At 38.5% G+C, this 16,371-nt stretch overlaps 1 protein-coding gene across 1 annotated transcript in view; it reads right to left on the bottom strand.

Annotated features, from left to right (window-relative positions):
* The window catches only part of sdk2b (sidekick cell adhesion molecule 2b), a 232,147-nt gene that overhangs the window by 44,180 nt on the left and 171,596 nt on the right, over positions 1–16,371 (bottom strand). Inside the window, 2 exon segments of the mRNA XM_056771461.1 lie at positions 9,116–9,263; positions 12,059–12,165. Coding sequence (XP_056627439.1) covers positions 9,116–9,263; positions 12,059–12,165 — 255 coding nt within the window.

The following is a 16,371-nucleotide window of genomic DNA, read 5'->3' as shown; positions in this document are numbered from 1 at the left end:
TATTTCCACACGAAATATTCACCCATGATATTTCTGAGCGACTACGGAGTGTTAATTCACCACCATCTCATTATGTCTATTCACATACACCAGAGTAAACGTCTGTAAAAACATGACAGAGGTTTGAATGATTTTTCTTGCTGTTTTGTTGCTTTCTCACAGTCACTGACATGTGAGTCATTCAGAGATGAACAAAGAAACGTAATTTCTCCATATGCTTCCCGATCAACAGCTTCGCAAAATCACTTTACTCGTAAAAATAATTACGGGTGTCAGAAAAACTCGCACCAGCTGGTTCTTATCGTGGATTTAGCTTCTAGATCCATAAAAACCTCAAATGTGACCCTGGATCGCAAAACCAGTCTTAAGAAGAACGCCCAAATCATTAGGATATTAGGTAAAGATCATGTTCCATGAAGATATTTGGTAAATTTCCTATCTTAATTATAAAACATTATTTTTGTGAGTGGATGGCGTGCCACAGTGCCTCTGATTAACAACTTCAAAGGCAATTTTCTCAATATTTTTTTGCACTCTCAGATTCCAGAGTTTTAAACGGTTGTATCTCAGCCAGATATTGTCATATTCTAACAACTCATACATGAATAGAAAGCTAATTCATTCAGCTTTGAGGTTATGTAAAAATCTCAATTTCGAAAGATTGACCCATAAGACTGTTTTTGTTGACCACAAATACTGAAAAAATTCCAGTAGCTCTGTTTAAGGTGCGTCGCACCAACAATGTCAACGTCATGAGTTCAACTTCCCCGAAAAATGCAAGGGAACAAACTTAAATGCACTGTAAGTCGCTTTGGACGAAAGCATCCGCCAAATGCATAAAACTAATGAAATTAATTTAACTGTGGAACATGTTGGCCCTTGAGGCAAATTTGTTCCCGGTTAGAAAAGGGACTGTCACAAAAATGCTGTTTTTAACTAAAACAGGGTAGTAAGGCTGACATTTGTAATATTGCAATTTTAACAGCTAGTTGCTAAGAAACCTTAAGGCCCATCCATCCTAAAATTACACAAAATGCAATTAGCCACAGACCCCTCGTGCATGCAAAGACTGATGAGTTTTCACCACAGGGAAAAAAATGTTACAGTTGTTAAAGAACACATCGGACTGAAAAAAAATCTACTAAGCAGCCATGTATTATAAATGTAACCATTGCTTCTCTTTAGCAGTATGTTCACGCCGAATTCAGTCTCCGCCCGAGCGCTCCAGTGCTGTCTACTGGGCCGAATCCTGACACTTGCCCCACGGAGTGCCAATTACAGCACCTCCTTTGTTTACAATCAATGTTTTCTCATTATGAGTGTGTGTTGGACAATTGGGGAAGAATCGTTCGTTCTGAGTGGCTGCCCTCGACCCGTCTCGCACATCCCCGCGGACTCCCTGCTGGCAACGCCGTTTCCCGGACCGGGTCTTTCGGGGAGTGGAATGCTAATAGGAATCTGTCCGTCTCACTATAGGAATACCAAATGTGGGCCAGAGCCCCACAGCGGTTCGGCACAAGGCTGCAGGCGCTGAAAAAGTTGACATATTTTTCAGGAGGAACTGACAGATTTATCAGAGGCCGATCAGACGAGACCGCTTTCAATGCAAAAAAATTATGTGTTCTGGCTGTCCGTTTACATGGAAACGGCTTTTTATAGGAGTGAAAACGCAAACTTTTGAAAACAGGCCTCAAAGTGCAACTTTTTGAAAACGCTGCCGTTTTCGTTTCCATGTAAACTGCAAGACTGAACTTCCTGAAAATGATGACGTCTCGCACATGCGTGTTATTGCCAAAAACAATATGGCGGCTTCCCGTACTGTTTCTCCAGTTTTCATTTTGTGCAAATAAATGCAAATAGAAATAATATTTTTATTTGAAATTTGAAAAAAATCAGAAGAACTAATAATCATTTCGAAATGGTTTCTTTATTTATTTCTGTTTATAAATTTAAACATACTGTTTGTGTCTGTGCAATATTATAACTGTAATTTAAAAAAATTAATAAAAGAAATAGCAATAAAATAAGTTGCAATAATAAACTGTGTGCATAGATGCCTGTGGAAAAGGATCAACATCATAACTCAAAACACTCTCATAACTAATGCACTAGATTCATATTAATGTTGGACAAATATCCACAAGTATCTGCCAATTTAAAATGCATTTAGTTTTGAAACCAACAGTGATAATACATATTAAAACACAGCAGCTCCTATGTCATAATCGCAAAGTTTCCTTTTGGGATGCAATTCATAACTTTTGCTTTGACATCACCATCATCTTGCAAAACATAAAATTGCAGGTTCATTTTTGCATCTTTACATGAGTTGAAGTCAAATAACGACAAACATTTCTGAAATTGTACCTAAGAACTACATAGACGATACAGTCGGGTGTCACATGTTCACACTACATCAACCAAGTGAAATGATAAATAACCACTGCATGACTGCAACAGCTAAACGAACAGATGTGAAATAAGACCGGATGGAGTTAAATATATCTGTTCATGCACACGCTCGTCTCAGTTTCTCGGTTTTCGGCCCACGATGCATCTCTGCAGATGGATGAGGGGCCAGTTAATAAGGCCGAGCGGCTGCAGCCTGATGATCGGCAGTGAATATTTCACTCTGTTTGGGTCCTGCTGTGCCAGGTGTCAGGTAGAGAGCCACACCGCTGCTAAATTATGGATCTGGAGTGGGACGCAGAGAGGACCGAGCCTGCAAATTAATCTCGGGTGATTCCCTGAACTTGAGCGCATAAAGGCGAATGGAGATATCGCTAGTAGGCTGAGCAGCTAATGAGGCAGTTGAGAGCGCACACATGTGTTTATGCGATTTCTTTTCCCTTATGTGCCTAAACATACACTCACGCATTCAAATGGACATATGCACACATTCAAACGTGCATTTGATCTGCATACACACAAAGCTAATTGACAATGCACACATGACAATAGACATGCATAAACCATACACACAATTCCCATAAGTATTGATATACTGTATGTTTTTAGCGGGACAGGCATGAATTCAAGATGTGATTAACCTGTTTTACTGCATTAACATACTATGATGGATTTCAATTAGAAAGTTAAGGATATATATATACTAGTGGTGGGCCGTTAACGGCGTTAACGCAGTGAGACTTTTATCGCGCGATAAAAAAAATGTCGCCGGTAATCTATTGCCAAAGTTGGGTTGGGAGCTGGGTCTATACTACGCAAGCTATGATGACTTTCACCTTGATATTTTAGCGCGGATGTATACCAGCTTAACTGCACTGTACGGGGCGAGAACGAGATTTTTCAACTCGCGTGATTCGCGTCATTCGCGGAAGCAGAAGCCGCCTCATCATCTCATAACCAGGGCTTCATTCGCGTCCTTAGCGCCGCCTCATCATCTCATAACCAGGGCTTAATTCGCGCGATTCGCGCCGCAAGTAGGTCTATTGGCTCTTTGCATTAACACATAAATCACTCGTGCTTGACACGCCATTCGCGTTTGGTCTGAACACAACATAACGTTACTGTGAAATTACCGCATCAAACGTGACGTGCTAACATGGATGCAGCTATGAAGCCGCCGGGTTTGCTTCAGGGAATATTTATTTTTAAGAAGCTTCCCAATGGAAACATGGACAAGACTAAGGTTGTTTGCACCTTGTGCAATGCGGAATTGGTTTAAAAAAAAAAACACTTTCTCTCAACAGGTAGTGGTCTAGCTTTAGTTGAAACCAGTAACTTTGTATTGAGATCTAATGTATTGTGGCTCCTGTATGACATATCGCTTGTTGCTCCCTCACTCTTTGTAAGTTGCTTTGGATAAAAGCGTCTGCTAAATGACTAAATGTAAATGTACTGTAGGAGCTCTTCCAGTCTCATGTACCACCTAAACGCAAATCATCCCTTAGCTAATGCGGAAGTAAACACAAGTTCATCTTATTGAACATAATTTAATTTTCATCACCAATTATCATAGTAGAACAGCTTTCTCAAGCAGTTTGTGATGCATTTTGGAAACAGGAGATGAGCCCCTGGTCTAATGCGCCACCTGGCTTGAGAAACCTGTTCTCAAAGACTTACTTTTAGTCATTATTTGGGTAGCACACATATTCTGAATGCCTTCGGCAGAATTCAAATGAGCCATTTTAATCTAGATTAATCTAGATTAATTCCAAGATTAATCTAGATTAATCTAGATTAAAAAAATTAATCTATGCCCACCACTAATATATACCCAGGTGCCCATCAGAAATGTATTTAACAAACCCCTTGGGGGTATAATAATGGAAGATTCAAGATCTGCACCATTCAAGTAAAAGGTATAATTCACCGGAAAATTTAAATCCTGTCATCTTTTACTCACCCTCAAGTTGTTTCAAATCTGTGTAAATGTGTTTGTTCTGCTGAGCACAAAGAAAGATATTTGAAAGAATGTTTGTAACCAAACTGTTCTGGGTCACCATTGACTAACATTGTATGAAAGCTACCATTATGGTAGTCAATGGTGCCCCAGAACTGTTTGGTTTTCTACATTCTTCAAAATATCTTCTTATGTGTTCACACTACAGAACAAAATAAATTTGGTCTGTCACAACTACAGGGGGAGAAAATAATGACAGATTTCTTTTTTGAAAAAATAAACCTCCAGTCTAAGCCGCAGCAAATAAGTGCAAAATATTGCATACTTTTATACTGGAAGAGTGACAAGATCCATAGAGATTAGAATATCATAAACCATAGGGTTCTACTCATAAGACTCAAGAACGCAATCTCCTAGCAACCACACAGTTCCTCCTAGCAACCACCCGGCACTAAGCCTAATTCTTATCAAAATGTATTAACACTTGTTTCTGCACCTAAGTATGTGTTAATGTGTATTATCACAGATTCAGCGATCAATGTTCTGTTCATCTTGAGGCTGTTTGTAGGAATTTGTCAAATCACAGATCTGAGAAATTAAATCCCTATTGCGAGTTGCGTTTCCCGTCAAGGTATTTACCAGATTAATTTACTGCAATGCCGCATCACGAAACGTGAAAATTCATGCGTGTTTAGAAATGGTACTTGTGTAGCTCTCTTACAAAACCATTAAGCTACCTAACCATTCAGCAATACGGATGCACACTTGATGCATTTGTAGGAGCCTTAAACATCAAGTCAGTTTAGTGGTTTTGGTACCGAGCTTGTGTAAGCCTCTGGTACTTGCGTGTGTTTGCTCACCTACTATAACAGTTACATGCACACAATAGCGAGTGGAATGGCATTTGTCAGTGCGGTGCTCTTTCTACACTCACTAGAGAACAGCCGAGTGTGCAGACGATGACCTCTATTACACCTAGACAAATACAAACGGTACAAGCAGAGCTCCCCTAAGAGGGAAAAGGGTCTCGAGCGAATACCACGGCCGCGGCCACGGTAAATATATCTGACAACACTTACACATACTGACAGAACCACAAACGTCTAGCTTGCACACACACTGCATGAACACAGGTGGTCAAATAACACTGACAGACAGAATATGCTTCAATGTTCGAGGGAAACGCTCGGGAATGGAGAAGCTCTTCAATAGGAGAAGAACAGTTTGCGTTCGCGAGCAACACCTGTCTAACAAACATAATGCTACTGCTGATAAGAGAAGTTGTAGGCTGTAGAAAAAACAAACTAGCCCCTCCGGTGCCATCAGCGTCTGTTGGAATGAAATGCTTTCTGACACTCCAGTCAAATATATTCAGGCTTTGAATAAAACCTAGATTTTATCACCCACAAAAAAGGAAACCGAGCTATGTGCCGCGTGTCCGAAGCATTGAGCCGCAGCCAGGCCTGCCAAACTGCTGGAAGCGTAATATGTCCGAGAAAATTGATGCAAAGCTTGTTTGCATAAAACCCCTTGGGCTTTGTGACCTTCCACATCTGCTGTTGAATGAAGAAAGTGTATAAGTGTCACAATTCTGATTCAGTTATGTATCGTCATTGATGTTCTGATGTTAATATAGACTAAAATGATACAGTATTGTAAAATCTGATTTCAATAGTAAGCCAATAAATAGACAAAATAATGCACTATAGGCGTTCCATGACAGACATTTTGCAATTCTTTGGAGCTTTTTTGGAGTACAAAAAGAATTATTGGAAAAACTAAACAATAGCAACTAATGTCAAATCTATATGGCATTGATATACATACAACATCATATGCAAAAGCTTTAGACTCTCTGAAACAAGAACTGGGTTAAGAGCACCCTTAAACTGCACAGTTTCTTGAAAAAGGAAAGTGTCAAATGAAAAACAGTCATTCAAACACTGAAGACAATTTTCCTTCTCTCAAGCGAATTCTTTAGCGGATGGTCCGGAATATTGGAAAAGAACAAAATGAAAAAAACATAATAGCACGTCTCTTTCAACATTTGGAGTGGGGCAGCTCCTGGTATGTGTTTACCATCAGAGGTTCTGATTATACACAACATTAGCCATCCCAAATAACACAACAAATCAAAGGCAGCCAGTGGAAAAGGACCTTTCAATTGCATTCTCATTCAATAATGAAAGACTAATGGCTATTGCAGTTAAATGACTGCCGTTCGAGTCGGTCTCACTCCCGAAGGAAAGGAGAGTAATGAAGGGAGGCGTCGTCTCCATCATGCCAGAACAGACAGGACTGCAGTGGGACGCACCGGTCAGGGACGGACTTTATGGACATGATCACAGGACCACTTTCTTTTTGTGACAGACAGATAAATAGACATTGAAAGGCAAATATATAGACGGATAGATAAACACATATTTATACAGACAGACACACACATAAATAGACTAAGAGATTCATTGATAGACGAGGACCCCCAAATATGATTCACTTTTTGTGAGGGACCCCCTTTTCTAAAATATATATCAAATATATGTATCAAGGTTTTCTGTATTAATGCGCTGTTTTTCTGTTATTCCAGACAGATAAATACATCTTGCCAGGGTGTACACAATAGATGATATCAGTCAAGGAACATCTAATTTAATGTTAAAAAAGGGTGGCTCATTGTTTCGCTGCAGGAGTCAGAAAGCGTCCTGAGTTGTAGCATTGTGCCGCCAACAGGCGAGGAATGGCGGCGCTGGCACTCATAGAAAACAAGATGTTGATTTTTACAAACAAAAGCACAACGCTGCGCGGCTCGCCGGTTCCGCATCCGTTGTGCGACCCCTTTACACACACATCATTCACTTTGTTGTGACTGTGATTTCAAGATTTAGTTTCAGAGGTCTTCAACACATCATTAAAAAGTTATAAAGAAAAATTGAAGATCTTCAAATGAAAGTCTTGAGCCCACATTCTGGCATGAAGCTTCATAGAAAACAGCACATCTCTCAATATATGGACAACAGGAGCGGTCGTGGAGCCGGAATGGAGGAGAGAGAGTCCCAGTTGTAGCCTCTCAGTATGAAATTGTCTCATCAAGAGAAAACTGCAGTCAGGGGAGCGTGGAGAGAGAAAGAATGCGGCATCTGCTGGACAAGCTTTACCAATCTACAGCTCAATTTACAACAAAATCTGTTCATTTTCTTCTTGCCCAACATAAGAAACAGAAAGAAGGAAGAAAAAAAATAATTTGGTTGATGGGCAAATGGAGGAAAGGGTTCACACATACACACACGTACAGAAAATGAAAAGTTCTGAGTAAAATATTTTCTATATACCTCACAACTATAGATTAATTCCACCATCCAAAGACTGAGTGCACTGTGTGCTATTTCGTATTTGAACTTGAACCACAAGATATGAAAAATTGTGACTTGGTATCTGTTTATTAAAATGACAGTACTTACGGTTATGTATGTTTAAAGTCAGCTAAAAGATTTAAAACAAGGTATGAAATTACTTGGAAGACATAAAAAAGAAACAATCGTACATTCTTTTAAAATACAAATTGATGTTATATATTTGTTCTTAATATATGTTATATTTAAGAATTTGGTACATTTGATGAAAAATGTTTGAATTCATTATTTTCAAAAGATTAATAATGTAGGATGTAGGGTTTAGAAAACCTCCTTCCAAAATGTTTCAGAAATATCACACCAATTATATCCATAATAATATTCAATAATACCACGGCCCAGAATATTTCCACCAATTCTACAATAAATGACAGAATGGACACATCCCGCAAGCCAAATGCAAATGTAGTGTCAAGATGTTTTTAACACATTAGATGCTAATCTGTAATTTACACATTCGATGCAATATACTCTACATTTAACACAATTGCTGTGAAAACATCATTTAAACATCCAGAGCAGTGCGAAATCAGTGCCTGTGAATTGAAGCAGAAAGGGACACGACTGTAGAAGCCCAGCTCTCTCCAAACGGCGTAATAATCCTGTTCTAAAAAATATCTAGCCTTAGATTGCATGATTAGAGAGAGAAAGACAAAGAAATGGACATGAGATGAGGTCAAGATGCTAGCGCTCCTTTTGAAGACCCTCGGGTTTCGTAGCTAGTTTTGCCCGAAATGAGTTTAAACAAGTGCAATCCGTTGAAAAACAAACAAGGAGTAAGGCAAAGAGAGATTACGTTGACAAATCGAGGGCAGAAAGAGAGAGTTTTCCTCTGCGTTTCTCGCTCTCAGGCAGGCTAGTGGCTCTCCGCGGGTTTCTCAGCCAATTTTACGCTTATTTTCATGTTTTACGGAGTCTTTGAAACGGCAACTGAGGTGCCAATGGCCTGATTAAAATTCAATTAAATGATTTTCTTGGAATAAATGTTATCTGCTCCGCTCATTTGCACGAGGTAACCTTGGCTTAGAGCATTACAGGAAAACCAAAAAGTGTGAACATGTGGACACATAAACGTGGTTTTGCAATTACAGTGTAGACTAAAAAAACTGAAAACAGCTACAGAATGTGTCTGGCATGTGAAAAAAACATTTTCAAAAGTCAACGGACACATTCATATGCAAGCTCACACACAAATATACATACACCGTTTATGTCCGGATGTGATGTTTCTTCCAAGAATTATAGCCACGAAGATTCCTCAACAACACTCCAGTGTCGTCAAAAGAAAGAAAGAGACACAAAAGTAACCAAACAAAATAACTGTCATTTAGAAACTTACATTCGACTGCTTGGAGGGATTTTGCGTCCATCTCTGAACCACGTCACCTGTGGTTGAGGGAAACAGCGTATACGCGGGGCTGGGATAACAGCTCCTTCTCCCTGGGATACGGCTTGGGTCCGTTCACCTTCGTCAAAACTTCCCATATCTATAAACAGAAAGTAGAGTGAGCAAAACTCTATGATATAGTTTTTATTTCTCAACCTTTGATATAATATTTCCAAACACATCTGCTGTAAAATACACTATATACTGTGAAAATATGTGGCATATACACTTTGTGCATTTTTATTATCAATTATACTTCAGAAAAATACACGAGACACAGTTTAATATTTGATTCAAATAATATTCCAATAAAAATTTGCTTAAAATATCAAAAAATGATTACACGATGATGATCCAATTTAACAAAAATATGAACCTAATTTTGACCTAATATGAAGAACCTTTTTTCCGCCACAAAAAAACAGAAAGGTGCTTCATATGTTAAAGGTTCTTTATGGAACAAAAAGGTTCTTCTATGGCATCTAAAAAATAAAATATGAAAATTGGACAAATTTATTTATTTGGGTTTCTCTCCACAGGGCATTGTTGGCTGGCTTGTGCACCGGAAAACTGCATTTATTAGATATTATTTACTAGAATGGTCTTGCTTGTTCTATATACACCATGCACTGTACTGTGTTTTACATTTTCTTTGTTTTTCTGTATTTCTCCTGTAAAGCTGCTTTGAAACAATCCAAATTGAAATGAATTGAATAGCATCAAAGAACCTTTAGAAGTACCTTTTTTTAAGAGTGTTAACAATCAAACTCAAGCTATGACTTTCATTCTTGGATGATATACACTCTTAAAAAAAAGGTGCCTCAAAATGTTTTTCGATGCCATAGATTACGTCCGAAGAACCTTTTCATTTCACAAAAAGTTCTTTGTTGCAAAAAATGGTTCTTCAGATTATAAAAGTAAGAAAGAGATGGTTCTTTAAAGAACCTTTGGCTGAATGGTTCTCAGTGGAACCAAAGATGGTTCTTCTATTGCATTGCTGTGACAAACCTTTCAGTGAAACCCATCAATTTCTTGCTTTAAAATGTTATTTATTGCTATAAACAGCCAAAACATATTTTTAAACATATAAATTAACACTTGTTGATTCAGACCGCTGTTCAGTCACAACACAAAAAAAATCTGTTTTGTTTCTTAAATCTTGTTTAGTTTTACACAGATGCTCACAAACTTCTACTGCAAACAGGATTTACAACTCACCTCCGTCTTCTCTAAAATCTGCGTTAAAATACTCATGGCGCAACAACAAATACAAACAAATCTTTGATGTCTGCTGCCTACACCCGTGCCTAAAACTGTCTTTGTTTTGCCTGCGTACGAGGAACAGGCCACGGCAGAAATGTCTAAAAAACGCAATTCACGGTTACGGTGTCTTTCACCATCTGCTCTGGTTGGACAATGTTTGACAGACGCGCTCTGACAGAGCGTCAGACATCGTCGCGGTTGCCGTCGCACTGGTGATGATATGTGCCAGCCATCTAGCGGCCATGACAGTGACCAGAACTGACTTATCCGAACGGACGTTCACCATGCGTTAAATCAGCAGTCATTCTTATTTAAAACACCATTGGATTAGAGGAATAAATGTCCTTGTAGGTGGAAAGCTGACACGTCACTAATTTTTGAAATACATATCAGATGTTTACAACTGTTTTGCTCGTACAATGGCAAAATACGTCACTTTTGGTCATTCAGATATAATACATATTGAAATTATTAAGTTGTCAAAAACAAATTGCAGTCAATACAAAATTTGCTTGCTTCTGCTTTCTCTACGCTTCACACAAAAGCGTTTTGTCCTCATTTACCCTTTGTGATGTAGTTCTACCTCTATATAACTATCTTTCATCCTTTTTCTTTCTACCACAAAAGAAGAACCAAGACACAATATCCGAATAATGAAAATGATACGTTTGGAGCAATATGAGAGCGAGAAAAATTCAGTTTCTTGGAGAACAACTCTTTTATTGTAAGAATTGATTTATTGTAAAAAAAAGGAAATTGTATAAAACAGCTTCTGGCTACATGTATTTACGATATTTCTCTTGAAACTGGATCTGACCTAACACTTAAAACCAGCCCTCGATTTCTATTAGCTTCCTGGTGAGGAAAATATAAAAAAATTGTATTCGACTTCCTTAAGATCAAGAGCATTATTCATCTCACAAGCTAATTAAGCAAAACCCACTTTAAAAAATGAACACAATATCCAGCACGCCAACGTTCTGCCTTTGATATCAGACTTTTGTGATTTCCTATATTGACGTCTGCGTTCGATTGCCCTCCATCTCCAGCTTCCCAATGAAACGCAAGACGGATGGCAATTATTGCAAAGGTGCTTGAAAGGGAAACGAGAAAAGCAAAGCGTACGCAAATCTCAGCATTTAAAAACTGAAAACAGTGAGTACAGTTCGGAAAGCAAAGTTTATCTGGTGCAAACCGAAGCTCTCGCCGCGCTAACCGAGAGACTCAAACTTCGATAATGACCGAAAACAGCCGGAGCGAGGTCAGTGGGCAGTGAAACTGGAATCTGGCTTGTAGCGCAGGATTCTTGCTGCTCGGTTCAAGCGCAGCAGCTGTTCTTCATGCTAAACAGATTACAAAATGGAGGAATGAATTAAAATCCGAGCGGGGGAAGTGATTGGTCGCCACAACCTCATCAAACTAATGAGAAAGTTAAAGTGGACCAGCTGTGGCGTTGGAGAGGGGCTTTTAAATGAAGCAGAGGTATGCCACCTCACCGACAGATGATATTTTCTGTGGAACACACACACAAGGACACAACCTATAACCGCATGGTCACAATAGCGCAGACGAGGACCGGCAGGTGGCATACACGAACGCAATGTGCTTGAGAGGTATATGGTTACTACTCACATGCCACTTGCACTTCGGTTCGCCTCTGCAACAACGCTCCGACTCGGTTTCTCACGATACACCGATAGAAGCCAGCGTGCGATCTGTCCAAAGACGGTATCAGATACCTGAAGGAGAAAGATGAAAGCGTTAAACTTCTTCAAACGCAAGCACATAGCAATGCCAAAACGCCAGAATACCATTCCTAAAATCTTTGTGTGTATTTCATCCAATATAACTTTTATTCATTCTGTTAGTCTCGTCCTTCACACAGCAAATGTCTCTGTTATCAGTCAAGAGCGACTGCGAACCTCCTTTTCATATCAACATATGTTCCTTATCTTTTATGGAACGACTCCAAAGAAAGTGAAACCACTGCTATAAAATATAATTTTTCTTTATTCCCATCTCTCAGTATGACCTTGAATTTCACTGACTCAGAATGTAAATGCGCTTGCAATACCACCTTTTTCTCAATAGGTGGTCCTCTAGCCTACAGAATGATGGAGGGGAAACAAAAGAGGCTGGCCTGGGTTTAGTGAGGTGCACAAGTGAATAAACGGCACACATGATCAAATGACGTGAAGCCAATGTTCCAATTTTCTTACGTTAAAAAGTGTTGACAATGCTACTGTTTCATCCAATGAAAGTGAATGGTGACTAGGGATATTCTTGAATAATAAAGAGGGTAACATGTAGGATTTTTTTTTTGCTTAATTCTTGCTTCAATATTTAATTTGTGGGAGATATAAATTAAAAGGCTTAAGGATAGGATACAGATTGTTTTATATGTCTAACCATTGATCATTTTCTGATTGATGATTCACGTCTTTTATGCGTAAAATGAGGGTTAGTAAATTACTACAAAAAGATTAAAGCAACTGTTCATCCAAAAACAAAAATAGTTTTTAGTTTTTTAACCTTGTTTAGAACAATTAACTCTAGACCAGGGTTGCCAGATCTGCAAGAAAAATGCCCAAATGGCCTATCAATAGACCAATGACCACTTCTAAATACCAAAACTTAAAATATGTCTTTCCTAATAAATACATCATTTACATCTAATATTACACACAATTTCTTGTGTTAACATAACTGTAAAAAACATGAAGAACAAAATCTCAGAGGTGGAAAGTGGGCTAAGTATTTTTACTTTTACACTTTTTAAGTATCTGTACTTTTACCTTTAATACAGAATTTAAGTTGTCTAGTACTTATACTTACAAAGTCAAACTTAAGTATTCAAAGGTAAAAAAACATTTATTTAATAAATCATTAAAAGTATGATACGTGCTTTGTAATGTAGTGAAGTAAAAGTTTTTCAAAGTAAAAACACTCTCATAAAGTACAGATGTTTAAAAATGTACGTGAGAGTAAAACTACTTATTGTAAATATAAAATATGCAAGCAATCTCCACCTCTACAAAATCTATAATTTTTATCCAACCCGTGGAATAAAAAAACGGTTCACAGTGTACTTACCTAAGAAAGTACTGGGTAATTTAAAGTAACTACAATAATATGGAATAAGGTTAGGTTTAGGAGTAGGCTCAGGTTTAGTACCTAGTTATTACCCAGTTATAATTTTACTATAACAAGTATACAGTATGTACATGGGAAAAAGGACTGTAAAATAAAGTGCTTCCAAAAAACGTGTTACAACACTAGACCAAATTTACATGAAGGGTGCACACCCGGCAACCCAGCATCACACAAGCTGTTCCGCATTTGTAATATTTTTAACCTGTATTCACAATTTTGTCAGAAATTCAGGCAGGACCTTCAACCAACAAAAGCCTCATTAACCTTGTTTAATTTACTTCTTCTTGTGAAGTGGATGACCGCTTTAATCCAGCCAAACCACATCTCTATCAGCCCGGCTGACCTGATCTCAAATTAAAATGACCCGGAGGCCCTGCATTACTGGACTGGAATGATCTCAGACCTAATGGATCAATGATGAGCGAGATAAGAGAATGAAACAGCAGAAAAAGGAGAGATAGAGGGAAGGAATGCGAGAGGCGGCGCGAGATGAGAAAGACACTCTGCGTTTCGATCTAGATGCTTTAAAAAGCCATTGACCTCAGATGGCAATCAATACAAACAATGGAGTAGAGACAGTAAAGAGATCTGTCCAGACAGAGAGAATGCGAAGAGGAGAGAGAGGGAGAGATAAGTGAGAGAGAAAGAAAGATAATGAGGGAAGGGAGAACATAATGCTAGGAATAAGAAACAAGGAGGGTGTTAAAGGGATGAACAACATCCAGGGGAGTGTGACGGATTGGTAAGGGGCTTTTGCAAAGGTCTGCATCTGCAAAGTTCTAGTATGGGGATACCCTTCATTTTCAAAAGTAATAAAAAGACTGGAAAATGTTAATCAACGTTTTTAATATTATAAATAAATCAGTTCCATTAGAAGAGAAACATTGACGGCGTTATCTCAAGCCTGACTCACGTCCTCAGGCTTTGCCCACACTATCGGTGAGCGAGGAAAGATTATGTGGGTGTGGAAGTGAACTCCTGGAGTGATGAAAAGTGGCAGGGCATGAGTGACAGCCATCTTGTTAGAACGCAGGAGTTGAGGAGAGCTGTTATTAACAGATTATAATGAAGCATCAGATGATATTAGTGATGGGGTTAGCGGGTTGCGGATCCTGCCAGGCACGCTAAATTGGTTCTTGTGGGGAGTATATTAGCACTAATGGACTAATTAGGAAGTTTGGGGGGTTGGGGGGGTTTACTTCATAGAGTGAAACATTTATCTGCCATTGTCTATATGTCTATATTCTACTAGGTGGAGTCTGACGGGTTTATTTCATGTCCATGAATCGTTAAACAATCTATCCATATTCTGACAAATGTGTTAGAAGGTACTTAAAACGAATAACGAAGTTACCAATTGAGGGACATAGGGTCTCAAGAACACTTTGAATCTATTCACCAAAATGATTCATTAAGAATTATCCACTGATTCGGTCATTTGCCCACACAAGCTTTCAAGAATGGCTGTACTACAGTACGTAAAGATGATCAAAACATTGCAACAGTCATTTTTACTGCTTTATAATTTTTTGAAAATTCTAATTGATTTTACAATTCATGCCAACTTAATATTTCACATTTTTAATTCATTTAAATTGATTTTAATTTAAGGTTTTTAATTACATCAACTTAGCAAAATAGGTTAGGACATCTCAAGTAATTTGTTACAAGTTACAGCCAATCACCACTGGTGACTCACCACTAGATAGTATGTTAAAATGACTTTTAAAATCATTTTAATATTACATTTGATTGATAAAAAATTATAAATACATTTCAGTGAAATGTGCATACCACAAGATGCATATTATACTACTTCGAAATAAATAAACAAAAAATATTTAAAATGATTAAGATAAATAAGTTAAATAATAAATATTTTAACAAAATAAAATGTATACCTCAAAATTTTGAAGTATACATTTTCTTTTAAATCACTTCAATAAATAAAGAGTTTCAATTTATTGAAAAACTATTTCAATAGTTTGTGGAGGAGGCATACGAGTCAAGAGCGTTAAAGCGAACGTCGTTTGGTTGACCTTGCGGAGTTCTGCGAAGTGTAAAATCCCACCAAATTCAGGGTGACTTCCTCTATGTCTCCCCTTCTCTCTCTCTCTCTCTCTCTCTCTCTCCATCTCTAATGAATATAATTAACCTTTAAAGAGCTACGAGCTTGTGCAGCAGGTTGAGGGAGTCAGTAGGGGCCAGGGCTTCAGACATTGATTGATTGATGTTCCAGCCAACGGAGCGCAGTGTCAGGTCTCCTTTAATTAGCATTTGTTTAACTGAGAAAAGAAAGGAGCGGAGATAAAGAGAGGAAGCCGGGGTGAGCTGGAGAGGAGGTTCAAACGCCCCCCTGACTGAGACGGCTGATAAACAGACACCTGTATGCGACGATATTACCTAGCAACCTATTCGCAAGCAGGTAACTCTTCAAAGATATCAAAGAAAACTTTGCACTTGAACGAGGTTGACTCTTTTAGAAAGTAGCTTATGGCGTACAGTACATGTGACAAAACTGCAAAAGCAATCTGAAGCTCCTTTTCAGCATTTCTCAGGAATCGTCCACTTCCTTGAACAAATGCATTAACATCAGTGGGTTGATACTGTAAGACCCCCGGGGAGACTAAAGGGCGCTCGAGAGACGCATCAATAGCCATGCTGAAAAGGCTTGTCTTGTATGCAACAAACGCGACCCCGGTTCAAATCATCTGAATCATTTGATGTCTTCAGAACAGATCTAGACAGTCTCTGACGCATCGGTACGGATGCAAACGTGCACACCCACGCTG

This window comes from Triplophysa dalaica, chromosome 17 (genome assembly GCF_015846415.1).
Source record: "Triplophysa dalaica isolate WHDGS20190420 chromosome 17, ASM1584641v1, whole genome shotgun sequence".
Lineage (NCBI taxonomy): Eukaryota > Metazoa > Chordata > Actinopteri > Cypriniformes > Nemacheilidae > Triplophysa > Triplophysa dalaica.
This window is presented reverse-complemented; position numbering and strand designations above follow the sequence as displayed.